The sequence below is a fragment of the Aotus nancymaae genome, unplaced genomic scaffold (genome assembly GCF_030222135.1).
Source record: "Aotus nancymaae isolate 86718 unplaced genomic scaffold, 86718_ANA_hifiasm-v0.15.2.pri h1tg000044l, whole genome shotgun sequence".
NCBI classification, from domain to species: Eukaryota; Metazoa; Chordata; class Mammalia; order Primates; family Aotidae; genus Aotus; species Aotus nancymaae.
The window spans coordinates 3,002,635-3,021,341 of NW_026988458.1; the positions used below are offsets into that span (position 1 = coordinate 3,002,635).

At 45.4% G+C, this 18,707-nt stretch overlaps 1 protein-coding gene across 7 annotated transcripts in view; it reads right to left on the reverse strand.

Annotated features, from left to right (window-relative positions):
* The window catches only part of ARHGEF7 (Rho guanine nucleotide exchange factor 7), a 183,681-nt gene that overhangs the window by 8,865 nt on the left and 156,109 nt on the right, over positions 1-18,707 (reverse strand). For 2 of the 7 annotated variants that reach the window (XM_021667886.2, XM_021667883.2), the window contains 6 exons: positions 16,579-16,657; positions 16,247-16,386; positions 13,568-13,828; positions 10,663-10,756; positions 8,397-8,486; positions 4,542-4,718 (listed from right to left, as the gene is read on the reverse strand). In XM_021667886.2, coding sequence (XP_021523561.1) covers positions 4,542-4,718; positions 8,397-8,486; positions 10,663-10,756; positions 13,568-13,828; positions 16,247-16,386; positions 16,579-16,657 — 841 coding nt within the window. Of the gene's footprint in view, positions 1-1,632; positions 3,105-4,541; positions 4,719-8,396; positions 8,487-10,662; positions 10,757-13,567; positions 13,829-16,246; positions 16,387-16,578; positions 16,658-18,707 lie in introns of those variants that run through there. The other 5 variants (XM_064361868.1, XM_021667879.2, XM_021667882.2 and 2 more) reach the window with 5 other exon arrangements.

Consider the following 18,707-nt stretch of genomic DNA (forward strand, 5'->3'; position numbering starts at 1 on the left):
ACATATCATTTCAGGAAATGTTGGGTGCTACATTTCCTGGAGATTCACAGTGTAGTGCAACAGAAGCTTTGATGAAGTCTGCCATAAAAATACTCGGTTAATCTTAATTCAGCATTTCTGAAATGCATTTGAGTACTGAACTTTTTTTTCTTTTACAAATCATTATTAACATCTTGTGGTTTTGTGGCTAACATTTTGAGAAGTGCTAGATCAGCTTATAATCTGTTTTGATAACCACATACACAAAACTGGTTGGTTATTACTTCCATATGGAGGTGGGAATAAGAAAAATACGAATATAATGAAATGATTCATATTTAACACCAATCCAGTACTTCTCAACCTCAAGGACTCCAAGAATGTGCCTGTAGATGCTCAGTGTCTACCCACCAAGTGCTGAAAAATCCTGCAGCAACCATTCCACTCGGGTTGCTGTGCACCATGTGGCTGGAAACCCCGGAAGGCACCGGGACCCCACAGCAACACTCACTCAGAGGTGTGATCCAGAGAAGCCTAGTACACGTGTGTTAACATGAGCACAAAAGTTAAAATTTTAGAGATGTCTGAGAACCCTGCCCCTTCTCCACCCCAAATATTCACGTATCTCTAGAGAACTATAGAGCTTCGTTTAAGAAACACAGATCTAATCCAGTCTTTCCATTTCATAGATGAGATGACTTGCCACATCAGCAACACAGTGGTGATCAACCCCTGGGGCTCCAATATTGACTCATGGCCGCCATGCTTGGCTGTTAGACACCATTCTGGGGCCTTGTCTGACAACACACAACTAACTGCTTCAGAACAACGCAGCGTCCACTGTCCAGTCCAGGCACCGGTGTGGTGTGCACGCATGCATGTGTATGTCTGCCTATACCAAAAGCCTAAAGATAGTTTAAGTTAATCAGAACAGAACATCTGTCTATCTGGCCAGTGATCTAGGACATTTACAGGAAAATTCACCTTAAATTCATTATCTTTCTAAAATCTGCACCTAGAGTCAACTAAAAATCAAGTAACATTCACAGTGGAGCAAAATATGACTACACTTAAAGAAAAATGATTTAATAAGATCTCTCCAAAAATCATTTTGTTATTTATGGCTCTAGGAGTCTAATTTCCTTTTCTTAGGAAAAGAAAACTCCCATCTCACGCTGAGAGAGTTCTCTGCATTTACTGTCCGCACCTTGTGCTAACACTACACCTGCCACCAAGAACTTCTTTCCTTCCCCTTTATTTTGTTTCATTACTCTCCTCTTGGCTGGACAAGCACTTTATTAAACAAAAATTAAAAACCGGCCTTAAATTAAAAATTTTTAAATTGTGCTGTTTCTCATGTATGCGCACACACAAAAATAATGCTTCTTTCTGAAGACAAACTGATCAGTGATTGAAAACGTTTTAAGTAAAGGGAAATAGATGAAATAAAAAATGTAAAAGGAGTGACTTTGTCTTGTCCAGAACATAGCTAACTTAAGGAAGTGCAAGCGTCCTCTTCTATCAGGGCAGGCAGAAGTGTTCTATCTGTCACCCGCCTGCCTCTGGAAGACGTTCCGTTCAGGTAGAGCAGCCAAATCACACTAAACTGCAAACTCTGCTACTCCCCTCCCCCATGTGACAAATATTAAAAGCCACGGGCTAGCAAATCCAAAATTTATTTCGACTGTACATAACAGATTTTTTATAAAACAAACACTTCATTGCCATATGCAACCACAAACAATAATATGCATACTGTACAATACAATGCAACATTCAGATATACATCCAATTGAGTTTTTCAAATGGTAGTCACCTACTAAAAATGGCTTTTCCCATTCACAGATAAAGAGCACAATTAAATAGATTTTTTTCAAGATCTTATACCACTATATACACATTACTGTGTTTTGGCAATTTTATGCAAAACACAATTAATATAGCTTATTATATACTTGTGGCAAGTGTTACTTCAAAGGGAACACCCTTGAGGCCATTTGCAAAGGCCTGGTGATGGCTTAAACCTACCTTCTAGTTCAGACTCTTCATCCTTTCATTAGAATACTAACTGTACACATAGATATTAGAGAATTGCATGAACAGAAGATACTATTATCCGCATGACTCAAGTCCCACAAAAGTAGAAACACTGGCCCTCTGGATGCCATATCACCACTGCCACAGAGAACTGTCTTTTCGGGCCTGTGGTATTAATATTTCTTAACCAGGTCACAAAAGCTAATGGTGTTAGACATTCAAAACAAATGCAAACAAAGAAAAGGTCAGGTTATTATTATGCAGGGATCTTGGCATCAACAAAAAGCATCATCAAAATGCCTTGAACTGGTACAAAATGGAATGATGGGAAACTGTCACAACTTTGGTGTACAGAGTATCAATGAAAATGTCCTGGTAAGATAACCAAATGATACTTGGTATTAAAGGAAAACCCAAGTGCAGCAACTGTGAGTGTTGTGGTCTACACAGCCCATGACATGGGCAACCTCTGAGAGAAGGCAAAGGCAGCTAAGCCAATGTGCTAATTATTCATCTCGAGGCAAACAAAAAGGTACTCCCTGACGCGGAGGACTACTGTACGTGATACAAAACCACAGTCACTTCTAAATCCACTCATAGTAAGTATAGAAACTTTGTGGTTATCTTATTTCTCCAAAAATTCCATTTACTATCTGGCTGAACATATATAAACCCCATCTCTGCCGGAGAGTTAACACTGGGATTTGATTAATTTTAGAAGACTGCTCAACTTCCTTATTTTTATTAGTTGGTATAAAAATACAAAATCTTCTGTGGTATGAGCAGTTCAGTAGCTACTTTGCAACAGACCAATATTTGGAATTAAGAGCTGCCCTGATGCCTCCTGTGCCATCAGTTGGGTCCATCCTGAATGAAGCCACCCAACTTTCTAAACAAGCTGCTACTGCCAGGAGCTCCCCGGCAGCTCTGGGCTTGTGAGCAGCAGGACCTGGCTCCCAGGACAAGACTGATATTGCATCAGAGTTCACGCTGCACACACAAGATCAGAACACTGAATACGTGGGTCTGGCGAAGGAGTGGGCGGTGGGGGAAGAAAGAAATCACGGCCACCTGGAATTACAGCCACCCTAAAGAAGGAAGAAATGTTATTCTCAATTTATGATGGCACCTTGTTTTCTGAAGCTGGTTTCAATGAATACTTAAAACACATCTGTAAGGTTCCATTTTAACACCAAGTAGAGCGTGCATGGGAAAGAACACAGTTGGCCCCTCAAGCAATGACTAGCTGTGGATTTGATGCTGCAACTGAATGCAACAGGTCACATTCAGTTCTTTCTGAAGCAGAAACTGGTCTGAGTGAGGCCAGTGAAAACTCCTTACAACAAATCCCAGGAAAATGGGGGAGATTTTTTTTTAAGTGAGCAACATGGCAACCTAGTAAATCTTCAACAAACTTCAATATCCCATTACAATGAGGCATTGCCATTTTACACTATGGGGTTGCTGTAAACGGAGTTTCACTGCAGCTGGTTGCTGAAAACAATGATGTGTCCATGGCTCTTCCAGACAACGTATGTATGGATGTCAGGGGTGGGGAGCCGGCGGGGACTGAAGCCACAGCACTTGACTTTTTAAGTATTCCAAATGCCTCTCCAGATACAGGCTAGTAGTCTACACTTGCAGAGGCTGAATGTTTCATCAGATTTCGGACTTCAAACTTTTAGTATAGAGATTTTCCTGTAGAGTGGTACAGGCTTGCTAAGTGCCATATAACAGAAATCATTTCAATTCAGGCAAGTTTGGGGTGAAGATGAGAGTGAACATCTGAGCCATGACAGTAAGCTCTGCCTTTGGAAAGGAGAGCTCCCACTTCACGGCCACAACGCAGTACACGGAAGAGCACAGAGCCGTGAGGTGGAGACAAGCTCTGAACACACGTGACGCCCGCCCGTCTGCGCAGCTGCCAAGGCCCAGAGCCCACACGCCGTTCTGCATGATTACCAGAACATAGCCCTTGGAACTGGGCTCACAGCACCTTTGCTGCTTGTATTCTTCTCATCTCTCCACAACTATTTGATCAGTGTTCATTATACTTAAAAAATTTAGGTCCCTACAGATAAGGCCAGAGTCTCCTCCCATGGTTCTGGCACTTAGATCACAAACCTGTGTGATTTCAGTATAAAATAAAAAACTGTTCATACGGCTATATGCAGAAAGAAATCAAACAGTTGCTACACTGAGAATTAAAAAAAAACCATTTGGAGCTATAAAACAACGACTACCCATTACGAAGAGCACCCTCGGGTGTAGGCTCACATGAACACACCACCTCCCTCCAATAGTCAGTCATTCGAATGTATACTCGCATCGGCAGTTAAGCCTCCACAAAGTACAATGGGAAATATCAGGAACACTCTCAAAAGTTGTTAAAATATCACATAAAAGAGACAAGGAACAGCAAGAAAACATCTAAGAAAAGCAGGCTGCGATACAACAAGCATTTGTTAAGAAAAGCTCAGAAGTGCATTAGTTCTGGTGAGAGATATATGAGCAACAGCTCTTACGAGATGTAGAACCCATTCTGTAACTATGGGCTGTCCATATACTGTCATAGTCAGAGTCTTCCGAGAGGTCTGAAGGCTCCAAACGAGAAAGGCTACTGCGACGACCCAAGGAGTCTAGGCTTGGTTGGTCATCATCAGCCAAGACGTGATTATGCATCAGGTCAGTGCCTTGCCATGCTAAGACGGGCGGGCGGAGGGACAGGCGCGACAGGCAGGGGGTGAGGAGAACGACAGGAAGAGCCACAACCAAAACATGGAACAAAAGCAAAAGGTGACGGGAAGAGAAGGAAAAGAGAAAACATTGTTAAAAATTGGCAACAATGCATATTTCTCCTTATATACGGCTGGGTTTCAATAATGAACGTTAGCAAAACCCTTAGAATAAAACTAGATCAATTATTATCTAATTAAACCTAACACAAAATGCTTCAAAATTGCTCCCTTTAAAAAAAAAAAAAAGACATTGCTCTAAAGCCCTCCTTTAAGAAAATCTTTTACAAATTACACCCATGTCCAAAAGATGAGTCTATAGACATGTGGCAATTAACCAATTCTATTCCACATTCAATCAACAAATAGTCTCATTTAAGACATCATTTGCAAAAGGTACCATTTATGTGACTAATTAAAAACTGTTTCCTATCAATAAACAGATGGATCAAATGCAAAATAATTTCAAAGGATTTCTTACAGGCTTCTTCAGCTGTCTCTTTGTCAAGACCATAAATCCCAGAGGGAGTCTGGACTTACCTGATCAATCAATAACCACTGTGAGAACTCAAGAGGACAGAAAAGGCCTGGCCAGGGCCCACAGCCCCAGAACCCACCACCTGCTCCCAGGGTGCACTCGATCTTAGCCCACAGGCAGGGTGCAGTGGGAAGCTGGGTCTGCTGGCCATGCAGGCCACCCCAATGCAGACCCTCTGCTGGCAGGAAGAGAGACGTGAAGTGGAAATGCCCGGTGTTAAAAGGAGAATGACAGAGGAAGTGGCACAGCATGGCAGGAGAGAAATATCACAAGTGGCTGGCAACTCTGAGCACTGCCTACGGCCAGGCCCCTGGGCTGAGAGGCAGGCCGGGCTGCCAGGCCTCCCTCCATGCAGAGCCGGCGGGGGTCCCTTGCTGAGTGAAGGCAAACCACAGCAGCCCCGGCCCCCCCGCCGCTCCTGCTTCTCTCAAACTGACCTCTGTTCCCAGATTGCAAGAACTATGTCATAACAGGCTGTGAGGGCCATTACTTCCTGGAGTTAGAAATTAACACCAAGAAGTTTGGTTTACAAAGTCTTCTTGGCATCCAAATGTGTGAACAGAGCTGCATTTTAGGTAAAATATATTATTCTTCTAAAAACCATTTTACTAAGCATTTAACGTAAAAAGAGCTGCTTTCACTACAATCCCATTTCCAAACATCTTAAGTATAACACCTTTCCAGCACAAATGAGCAATTTCTCCTATTACTCCCTAGTTCTGAGTGTAAGGTTTAAGGCCATATATGAAGATAAGCTCCCTGAAGCCCCAGAGTGATTTGCCCATAGTATGAATTAAAAACAAAAATCAATGTATCACTGAACGCTTTTCTTTCACAGGAGAAATGGAAATACAGAATACAGGCAATGTGACAAGAAAAAGGTAATCATGGGTCATTCCCCTTAGGCAGCCAGAGGCAGTGACGCCACAGCATGTCATGGGGTCCTGGGCAGAAGAAACATGGCATGCACAATAACATATACAAAGCTCAACCCTCAGCCGGGCGCCTCAGTAACCACCGAGGATTGGGTCCAGGACTCCCCTCAGATACCAAAATCCTCAGACGTTCCAGTCCCCAGTATAAGATGGCATGGTGTTTGCATTTCAACTACACACAACTTCCCATATACTTTGAGTCATTTCCAAATTATTTGTAATACCTAATAAAACGTAAATGCCATAGAAATAGCTGTTATAGCATACTTTTTATTTATTTTTTTTACTGTTATATTGTTTCTTTTTACTGTTTCTTTTTCTTCTGAGTATTTTTTGATCTGCAGTTGGTTAAATTTACAAATGCAGAACTCAGAGACTCGAATGGCCAACCGAACTTGGTCTGTTCATCTGAGACTACTGGATTAAAATTGTATTTCAAGTAACTGAAATTCAGATGACAAAGAAATTTCAAATTCAAAATCCAAAATGTTATGGCCCCATTTTATAGCCTATTACCTAGAACACGATCAGTATCAAATTATGAAAATGTAATACTTTCATTACAACAATGTGTACTTACACATTATTGTGTGACTATATACATATTCATTCCACATTTTGATAGGTTACCCAGGCCTTTCCATTTCTCTATTTCTCTCCTATTCCGATGAGTAGTCACTACAAATGGGTATTTTTCATCCAAGTATGGACCAAAAAACCAACAGTGTTGACCCTTGGCAAAAAGTCTTAATGTCATAGGCGGAACATAGTACAATACCAGCAAAATACTGGAAATGGTTAAAAAAAAAAAAAAAAAAAAGCAGCTTCTAGGTAATGGAGATTCCATGAAGGACTGACCCTGCTTCCCCTGTCTTCACAGCTGTACCTGTCTTTGACAAAAGCTAAAGCAGCTGAAAAGTTCTCTTCCTTCTTTTTCCTTTTCTCAGTGTTAAACAATACATGACACTAACTGGAACCACCACACCACGGGTGATGAACAAAGTGAGGTAAGTGACCTGCCCACAGTCAAGCTGGAAAGGACACCAAGGCCTAAAATGGAAAAGAGATCAGTTTCTATGCTGAGGTAATACAGAAATCATCCAGTTCTCAGAAGGACAACCTGTGGTGTCCGAGGCCCCAGCACCATGTGCCCACACGTCAGCTGTCCCGGGCACACAGATGCCAGCAGAGTAAAGGATAGGCACGCTGCGTCAGCTGCCACCCTGCTCCACTTCACTCATAACACTGAAGGAGAATTTTAAAGAAAACAAAGCCACCTTAGGACCAAGCACTGTGTCTCACACCCGTAATCCCAGCATTCTGGGAGGCCAAGGCAGGTCGATCACCTGAGGTCAGGAGTTCGACATCAGCCTGGCCAAAACAGTGAGACCCCGTCTCTACTAAAACACAAAAAAATTAGCCAGGCATGGTGGCGGGCACCTGTAATCCCAGTAACTTGGGAGGCTGAGACAGGAGAATCACTTGAACCCGGGAGGCGAAGGTTGCAGTGAGCCAAGATCACGCCATTGCACTCCAACCTGGGTGACAGAGAGAGACTCCGTCTTCAAAAAAAGAAAAAAGCCACCTTAATAGAAAAAATTTTTTCATTTAAGACACCATACATCAGACACAGATAAATCCTGCGGTTCTGAAATCTACTGAATAAATTTGTAGTGAATTTACAAAAAAAATTTTAAAAGCAATTATTTTTTAAAAAGGCTAAAAGAAGCCTTGCTTAACGGTTTGTATTTTGGACATCTCTAAGCAGCTAAAAATATAACAAAATATCCAAGAATTCAAGTACCATACCAATAGTTTAAATAGCTGAAATAACTGAACTAATCTTCCACTATCTTCTAAACACGTCTTCTCTTAGCAAAAGCATTATGAATTCTGGAAATACCTTATATTTAAATATTTCCTAGTATAATTTTATCTAGAAAATCACACAGCAATTTTGCCCGCAGCTCAGACCCAGCTCCCTGAATTTAGGGACCAGAAGCTCAGCTGATGTCCTGCCGGCCACCCCCCACACTGAAACCTCACTCACTGGGAGGTCAGGCGGGTGGGTCCTGCAAGGGGCCCACCACAACGGGCTTCTTCGGACTGCAATTTGAAACTAAACACAAGAGACCACCACAAGCCCCAGGCCTAAATTACTGTGAAACTTACTTGAATTGAGTGTTTGCCTTGTTTTGGCGCTGGTGCAGTAAGCCTCGATGACTTTCAGAATCTGAGCATCTTCTTCCAAAGCAGCTGTGCCTGTCGAGAGACGCACAGCAGGTCAGCATCAAACTGGAAGGCCTCCAGTGCAACCGGCGTGATGAACGCAGACATCAACTCAACCAAAGTGAAAAGAATCCGCCCTTTATTTTCTTGTCAGATAACTGTTTTCTAAATATTTACAAAAGTTATATTAAAAAAGGTTTTCAGTTTTTAAAAAATATTTTATCGGCAACGCATTTGGAAAAAGGCAAATATCCTAACTTTATGACTGTCCTACCAACCCCTGAGAAAATTAGTATCCCTACTCTCAAACTGCGAAAGGGGCCGGAGGTAAAAATAAGCAACTCACAAAACAAGAAGAGCTGTAGGAAAAAATGTCTGATCTCACTGAAACAAGAAATGAAAATTAAAACATCTTCGTGTTTCCACATGCCAGCCAGACAAAAACAAACAGCCAACAACTCTCAGTGTCATGAGGGCATCTCTGCCTGTCTGTTCCCCACACGGCAGCCCAGGTCCCATCACCCTCTCTAGCCTGTCTGTTCCCCACACGGCAGCCCCTGGTCCTGTGAAAACCCAGGTCCTGTCATCTGCTCTGCGGAACCAGACTCTGGCTGCCTGTTGCTCAGGGCGCTGTGTCACCTCCCGCTCTGCCAGGGGAGCTCCGGCCCACAGAGCATGCTGTTCCTTGAACATAGTCTGGGGTCCTGCCCAGGGTCTCTGTGACCAGGCCTGGAGAGCTCCTCCCCAGACACCTGCTTGGCCTGCTTCCTCAGCCCAGCAGGTGGCTCACATGGCGCCCTGGCACCAAGTCCCCCCCCCACCCACTGGGTGTCTGTACCATTCCACGGCCCAGCACACACTCTACTGTTCACTCGTTTTGTGTCTTGTCTGCATCCTTCTACTAAAACGTGGCTCTGTGCAAACAGGGAGCTCCTTCGGCCACATCTTGTCCCTTGCACCCAGCCCACGAAGGTGCTGACAAAGCACATGTCCATGAATGATGGTCTCAGCTGCAGCCAGCCCCATGCCCAGCTCAGTGCTGCTCCTGGACCTGCTGAAAGAAGGGGCCCACAGAACAGCCTCTCACAGAAGCCGTGGCACAGCCAGTGAACAGCAGAGCAGGCGGCCAGCACCAGCTCCAGTTCTATCACTAGACCCAGGGCTTCACCATCTCATGAGGGATCTGGGCTACCTGAAGAGAAGGACAGTCAGGATGGTGACTTACACTGCCATGGACATCAGGTGACAAGGACAAGAAAAGAATACACAGTCCAGCACAGTCATCTCACAGGGCTGACTGATGATGAGATGGGGGTGACAGAGGCCAGCCGGTGGCACAGCACAGTGTGTGTGTGTGTGTGTGTGTGTGTGTGTGTGTGTGTGTGTGTGTGTGTGTGTCAAATGGCTGCTGGGCCTCCTCTTGAGGCTGGGGGAGGTGAGCAGTAAAGGCACAGGACCAGCACAGACCAAGCTCAGACGCAGGGGCGGGACAGGGCAGAGCCCTGGAGGACAGACCCTGCAACTTCCCCAGGGCTGGCTCACCCTCTCCAGGTTACACCCATCAGTCCACAGCAATCTGTTCAGGTGCACCCCTTCCCAGCAGTCACCCCGAGGAAAATCACTTGCTTCTGAAAAGAGCTCCACTTATTCAAAAGCTATCTACTGAGCACCTAATAGGTGCCAGGTGCTTGCTGAGAGGCCACGTAGGAACCCAGAGCTGAGTCGGACGCCTAGCCCTGAGGAGCAGATGGGATGGGTACACATGTACATCCAACCGCAGAGAGACCAACGACAGCAAGAGAACAGCGCGGTGGGGGCAACCCACACAGCGGGTCACGCTTCTAACGGATGGAGCGTGCTTTGGGAGACGATGGCACTTGAGGAAGTGTGGGTGGAATATCTTTCGGGCAAGAGGGAGATGCGGAAGAGCAGGAGAGTCCTCCAGGCCTGGCCCCCGCACTAGATGAGGACAGGGCTATGAGGCAGTGGTGCTGGGACTGACGGAGGCTTCGTTGCTGACACAGAGGCGCTTCTCCTGCTTGCCTGGGTAAACGCTACCCAGCTTATTCCTATCAGTGCCTCAAGAGGCAGACCCTACTTTTGTTTACAGTCTTCAGAAAGCCACCAATGCTTCCCTCTATTGCTTGAACGCCACAGCCTGTGCGACCAGCAGGCCACGTCCTCCTCCACACGGACCGCAGGCACTCACTTTTCCGCGACGCGAACTCTTCATCTGAAGGCTTCCGTTCAGGTTTGCGCTTAGGTAGCAGCTTTTTCATGGTCTTGGGACTCTTACTAAGATCCTAGGGAAATAGAAAAGAAAATGCTGACATACTCCAATCATTTTCACTCGCGAATCAGAAAGGCTGCTGTAAAGGTGCAATACCCCAAATTATTACAGCCACTGATAAGAGCCTCTCGCTTTTTCCTACTTTGAGTTTTCTTTACTAGCTTCTGAATATTAATTTAAAAATCAATAGGGCATTTTCAGTATTAGTCACTGGCTAATATATTTTCTTCAATCTGATAAAACCCCTGGTGCCATTTGGGTCCTCTCAGTTCTGTGATGAGAAGTGTCGCCAGGAGGCAGGCTGGCGGTGGTGATGGTGTGCACAGACATCCTGCACGCTCCTGAGGGAGGAGGGGCAGCCACTCCCTGGGGGAGACCCACCCACTCCCCATAACTGGAAAGAGGGAAGGAGACTAAAGTTATCATTAATGATAGATAAGTAAAAAATAATTGCTTTAAAAAAACACTTGAAGTCTCACGGAGAAGAAGAGAGCAAGTGCTCAGCTACCTGGCTCTGAGTGCCGGGAGCACAGCCAAGCTCGGCCAGGGCTGCTCTGCGGGGCCCACAGGCACACAGCTCAGAGGGTGTTCACAACAGAACGGCCCACCCCTTACCTCCTCTTCAAACAAGCACAGAAGACGACAGCAAAAAACAAAGTGAACAAAGCCAAGTCCAGCAGAGCAGGTAAGGTGTCAAGTGTCAATCACGTGTTAAATACCAATATCAAAAAAGGCTGGTTTCTGCATCATCCCAATGACATAAACCATCACGAATGTTAACATGCGAAACCAAGACTCAGAAGTAAGCTGTGCTATGGAAGGAACCAGGCTGCAACCAGAGGGAACAAAGCTGGGTTTTTAAAGTTATCTTTAAAAGTCTTTTCTTGGGAGCTAAACAATGGGTACACAAGGACACGACCATGGAAATGACAGACCCTGGAGACTCCAACAGCGGGAGGGTGATGGGGGCGAGTTTGGAAAAACTACCCATTGGGTACCATGTTTCCTCTTTGGGTAACAGGTACCCTAGAAGCCCAAACCCCAGCACCACCCAATACAGCCACGTCACAAACTCTGAATCTAAAATGACATTTAAAAAACAAAAATCTTCCTATAAAAATAAAAATTTCAAAGCTCTTAGAAATGCAGCAGCAATCAGTTCCAGAAGAAACATTTATACATGTGCTCCCTGGCTTCCCTAATTCAAAGCAAATTGAGATGAAGAGCCCTGAAGAGGCAACGCCCACCCAACGCGTGCTCCAAGGACACCTGCAGGCGCAGAGGGTCACGGAGCACACAGCACACCCAATGCCCAGAGCCAGGCAGAGCAGGCAGCAGAGCGGCCTCCACGAGCCTCCGCGTCCTCTTCCCACGCTCTGCAGGGTCACTCTCCACACCAATGCGGTGCGGTGCTAGACAACACTAGACAGCGGCTACCTGGTGGTGTGAGCCCTTCTCTCTCAGCGTGGAGCTGGCAAAGCAAGTGCAGCCAGATTTGGCAAAACCGAATTGTTTATCTTCACTTCAATACCCCTTCCCTTGCCCTTTCTACTTCTTTGCCCAACAGTTTTATCCCAATCTTCTCTAGTAATTCAATCTCCACCAGTTATTGCAATAGTTCCCTTTTTCTTTAGACTGTGCATACTAAAGTATACAAGGAACACCAGCGTTCTTCAAGTAACTTCCCACGATAGAAAAAATTCTGACTTGCACACATGACTACCTGCAAGGTATCATAAAATGCGACTCGGTAAGAACAAAAAGTGAAAAGCAGTGATCGTAAGTTCTTACACAGTACTTTTCTATGGACCTTAAAACCCTCAAGGCTGCTGGCAAGAATGCAGAAAAGGTCTGCTCTAGCTCCCCTGGCAAATGTGGCCTTGATCAGACACAGGCACAATGCCAGGCAAGAGCGCGTCACCACCCTCACGCTCACACCCACCAATGACACTGCTGCTCACATTCAGAGGCACGATACCCTTACCCTCGCAGCCACGTGCATGCCCAGCTCACAGCCACTCCTTATACCTCACCAATGAACATGCTCAACTGCTTATGAAAACAAGACTCATCTCAATTATCAGCTTCCTCAGGTGAAAATACTTCTCAGAACACACTTCTCAAGACACTTCCTTTCCTCACACCCAAGCTGGTTTAGGTAAAAGTGTAAGAACGTGTTAATACTTATATTTATTAATTAGAATCGTACTTTGCACCTAGCAAATAAAAAATGCTGGATCAGAAGGGAGATGAGCAAAGACTGCACTATGATTTCTTACACATCAAAGCAGGGAACTGCCTTAAGTAATTGTTTTTTTCATTTGTATCAGTAAGTGTTCTCTTCATCTCAAATGGTACTGGGTGACAGACTAGCAGGGCTCCTGGACAGGATCCCCAACCTAGAGGAGGGGTCGTTAGACACAACAGACAGCGTGCAGGTGCAGAGCGGCGGCCTCACGCACGAGGAGGGAAAGCCACCTAGGAATCAGCCCCTTTCCAGCTCCTGGCCCCCAGGGGTACACTCCTCTGGCAAGCACAGGAAAGGCCCCTCTGTGCATGGCACAGAAAGAAGGGGCACTGCACACACTCTTCCCACACAGGGTGATCACGGGTCTCAAAGCAGCAGAGCAGATACCCAGGGTACCAAGACAGGAGGGGGCGCTACACACCCTTCCCACACAGGGTAACCATGGGCCTCCCAGCAGCAGAGCAGATAACCAGGGAACCCAGGCAGACCCCCTTCTTCATTCTCTAGGAGTCGGGGTGCATTCTGCTGTGTACAGAAGGACCAGCCCGGCATCCCCGGGGCCCGAGGCATGCTCACCGTTGTCTGGCTGTTTGAGTGGTCAAGGGACCTCACCTCCTTGTAGCAGAGAGCAGCTGAGGGCCGGAGGGGAGGCGCAGGCCGCAGGCAGCTCAGGCTCCAAGGCTTGGGTGTTTTCGGAGGCTCCAAGGGTCCCCAGTTGATGGTGGTGTGTGGGGTGCCATGGTGGGAGGGGTGGGGGAGCGTGTGGTAGGCAGGCGTCAGCGGCGCGGGCTTGCTGTCTGCGTGCTTGCTGGACGGAGTGACCGGGTGGGAGGGGAGCTGCCAAGGCACAGAGTGGGAAGGGCAGAGAGAACCTGAAACTCATGTGCTCACTGTGAAAGGGCAGTTATCATGCACTTCCTTCCGTTTTTAAACACTCCATGCGAAATAAACCCCAGGATTTATCATTTCGTTCGAATCTCTGACTCTCAGCAGTCAGATTTTGGGGCCAACCACCTGGCGCCACCTGGGCTGAGCGTGGAGCTCCCCATGGCCTCTTCTCCAGGCAGGAGGGGCGGCTCAAGCTGGGGACCCACCACTCAGGCATCCACTAGCCACATTAATTGGCTATGCAGTAACATTTAATAATAGAAAAAAGCTACTTTATCTAGTACAAAGATCAGAATTTAAAAAAGAACACAGGGCATGTGGCTGTAAGAAGGAAGGTGATTCTCCCCAGTCACGTATTATTCTTCACCTGGTGATAAAGGACTGGGCAAAACTAAGGCCTGATCGCCTAGTTTTTTAAAAAAAGTTTTCCTGGCACACAAGCAGGCCAGCTCCTGTCTACAGCTGCTTTTCTGTTCCGAGGGCAAAGTACAGTCACAAGAGACCCGAAACTGTAAAGCAGAGAATGTTTACCATTTGGCTCTTTAACTGCCAAACCCTGGTATAAAACAAGCTATTTTCTTAGAAAACGCAACTTTAATCAAATCAAAGTTAATCAAAAATTAACTTCTTAGAGGGGTGTGCTTTTAATAAATTTTATATTCCTGGAAAACCCAAAATATCCCATCACAATGGCAGTTAAATGAGAAAAGTTAAATAAAATAAGTAATTCTCACAATCAGTTAATGACCTCAAATTAGCCAATAATAGTAAGGCATGTTTAATGGGAGAATGAGCTGCAGGGCGCTGTGAACTGGAAACCTCAGTGGGGTTGGCATTCCGAAGACATGCACGACATTCAAAACACAGGCTGCGAGGGCAGGCCCCACAGGAGCTGACGCATGATTTCAAGAACAGACGCAATCAACTTACTACGAGGATCACATTCTACTCCCTGCATGGGGGAGGGACATGGGTTAAGATGGAGGTCATGCTAGGAAGCCACGGAAGGTAATCTTTCCATAGGAAATAAAGCATAGATGGATACAGTTATGAAAGACGTCCCTTCTAGCAACAACGTCAGAGTTAAGTAATGTCTGGTTCTGTTTCTCCTTTAATCAAAGGAGGTATGCTTTATGCTAAAATTAGAATATGATTTCAGCTGAACAGAGTTGGATCCCAGGAGAATACGTCATCCCACAAAAGAAACTTGGTGGGAGAACTGTGAGGCGAGTGCGTTCCACGCTGAAGGGACGCCTTCCCAGCTGCCAGTGAGAGAAACACTAAGACGGAGGATCTGGCCACAGCGAAAAGCTGACTTGATATAAAATTTTAAGAAGTCGACTTCCAGGCTGCTGTTGAAAACCTGAGTGAAGCAGCTCATCCCCACTGTTCTTTATAAACACATGTGTACACAGATGTCCCTGGGATAAACGGATCTCCATGAAAGAATGGAGAATTTTAAAATGGCAGAACCATTAAAAATGAAATGCTAGCTAAAAGCCAGTGAGTAGTTATAATCTCCATCCTGTGGAGAGAAATCAGACGGACTATGAAACTCTAATGAGAATATCAGAATACAGCAATCCTTCTTGAGCTACAACCTTAACAGGAAGAATAAAGCATGGAAAGTGAGCCACATGACAGAACTGTCCCTAACAACCTAGTAAGGATGCAAAGACATCCGCAAGCTGAAAATGCCTGTGTCATCAGAATTCATTCTTTAAAAGCTCTGCCTAGTTGTTCAGTATTACTTGATAAAGATGACGACTGTTAACCCAGTACCAACTTCTTGAGCACAAAACACCAGGAGAGGTTTAAACACTGCAACTTCAGTGCTTATCATTTTGAAAAGTGGTAATTCTCTAAAAACACAAAGAGTTGTTGAGCCTTTCTAAGTAAAAGATACCTCAATTTCTTAAAACCAAAACAGTGTGTCATAAGTTCTATTTTAATGCCTTCAACATGAATCTGGCCCTTCTCATCATCATAATCATTTATTTTTTGCTCTCTTAAATGAAGCATGATAAACAGTTAAAATTCTGAGGAAAATCATCTATAGTTTCATGTAAAACTCCCCTAAATGGGTCTTCCAGGGCCACACTGAGCAGAAGCAGCTTCCCACCCAAGCGCCTCTGAACTGTGTGTGAGGCAGCACAACTCTGGGTGGTTTCTCAAGAACACTCACTGGGAAACAATTCACTACAGCCCAAAGAGGACCAAATATTTGCAGAGAAATATGAAGCAAGTGTTTTGCCTTTTTTAATCCAAATATTGATTAGGTTTTAATGCACTTGATAACGTGCTGACAGCTCAGCCACGGGTGCCACCGTTTAGAGTCTGGAAGGAGAAAAAGCGCTAAGTCCTTACGGTATGAGATGGCACCGAATGAGGCTTGATGGTGGGGTTTCCCACAGACGTGACTTTCGTTTGCTTCTGTAGGTGGTCCACCCACTCCTGCAGATCCTGCTGGTTGTTGCAGGACACTAATATCCGCTCAATCATGCTCCCTAGAAGAGAGAAGGAAAAAAAATAGGCCAAGTGGAAACACAGGTAAAAAGCACATGCATGCACACACACACCCCCGAATTCTACTCAGCACTTAAACACCACCTTCTGAAATATGCAAGCAAGAATGTGCGCGCGGGACAAGCTGCCTCTCCTCCCCGCGACACAGCACTCACACAGCTTGTGCCTATCACCTGATATTTCAAATGCATTTCTATGATTTTCACTGTCCTCAAGCTTTGTGATTGTCATTCCTGTCGTTGGAAGCTTTCCCTAAAAAAGACCCCCCCACAAAAAAAAAACAATTAGTGCTTTTCTAGAAAAAGGTACCATTATTAAAGTAAATATTAAATGATTTTAGAATTGGCAGAGGAACTGTGTTTGTGAACCAAAAAAAGCTCATTTGTAGCAGATACATGCATAATACAAAAATCTTTATCTCAAATAATAAAGCCTAATACTGTACTGTAAGTGAGAAACTCAACTGGCAATGGGACAGAGTGCCCGAACACACACTGTATCTGACGAGCTGCTACTAAACACAGGCACCAGGACACAAAACATGACACGTTATGATTTTTAAAAATTACCGTGTGTAACAGTTGTTTAAAATGACATTTTTGCAGAAAAGCAGCATGTATTTGCCTCATAAAGAAATGCAGAGGACGCTCCAAGTTTAAAGTCAAAATAAGGGTGGGAAATTGAGCCAAGAACAATAATTGCATAACATTCTCCTTTGTAATCCATCAAATAGAAAATAAGCAGTTGTGCTAAATGCTGTGCACAATGCAGAAAATGCGTGGCAACCCAATCCTCCCTGAACACGGAAGAAATCGTAACTGCAACAGGAGATGTCAATGGAGAGACGTCAGAATGGGGAACAAAGCAGTCATTACAAGCAAGGCCGAAGTGAACACAAAACCCGTGGCGCAGCTCATAGAAGCCAACAGTGCACGGTGGCCCACCAAATCCTCAGGGAGAGTCCGTGGGTATCTGGGCCATGCTCCCTGGGAGCACTCGGTCGGCTTCGGAGCAGGATTCTGCGAGAGCACCTCCAGAGGGAGTGCTGCTCAACCGGTGTGGGGGGCGTGCCCCCCACAGAGAACGGATGGCAGTGCCGCAACCTGGTAAGGGCTCAGACGTCCAGCAAGTAAGAGGCCAGAGAGGCTGCTGATACCCTACAGTGCCCAGGACAGTCTCCCTGAGCCCCCAGCCCTAGGCCACGAATGACCCAGTCCAAAATGTCAGCAGTGCCCAGGTGGAGAAATCCCATCCTAAAGCATAGCAGGTGGAAGAGGAGACTGCTGGACATTTCTGTGGCCAAGCGTATTTCAAAAATGCTACACACTGTGAACTCCTTTCCAAGATTCATAATGCACATAAGTACTTCAACAGCTGTGAGTCCTACGGAAAATAAAACCGCACAACTGTGTTTAACCTAGCCCATCTGAGCATCAGTGTGTAGACCACTATGACTACGGCTGGATCAAACGCTTTTCAGCATCCCCCAAAGCCAGTATTCTAATAGTAGAAATGGATATTGATGATACAGAGACCATTTCAAACGCTTTTTAGCATCCCCCAAAGCCAGTATTCTAATAGTAGAAATGGATACTGATGATACAGAGCACAGTGGGTCACCACTGTGCTGAGAATGGAAAATAAAATCCAGTCGTTGAGATGAGGTCTCCAGCAGCCTGTCAACACAACAAGGGCAAAGCCAGTGTGCGCACCAGCTTCACAGGCAGGGACTCAAGCCTGCCATGAGTGGTACCTCTTCTCCCTTAGGTTAGAGAAGGCCCCTGTCTCCAGCCACTAAAATGAGACTCTGGGGATATAAAACAGGGAGCCAGACAGTGCTGACCAGAAAGGACAGAGATTTAGGTTTATCAAGGTCATTTAACAAAGAAGTAGCTGCCAGTTTGGGGGAAAACTCTAGTGGGCACTATCTCAGCCACAGATCACCTCTCTTCAGCAGTGACCTTACAAACTACAGCCTTATTTTCCTGAGTCTGTTCCTATATACGTAATTCACCAATTCTAATGCACCCGTTTCAGAGTGAGCGTATGACAACAAGTCCTCCCCGGGAGGTCAACAAAGCCTCTGTGAAGGCACAGTGTCTACTCAGGTTCTCTAACGTCCCTGCTGGGACAACACAAAACAACACATGCTATAATGAAACGCAACGAGAGAACACGAAGCAGTGACTTCTGCTGCAGTGGTTATGTGGTGACTGGCCAGTCCTCAGAAAGGTGATGGAAGGATATGAACCTCTGTAACGTCACACACAAAAAAAGAATGAAACCTGCCAAGTGCATCTAC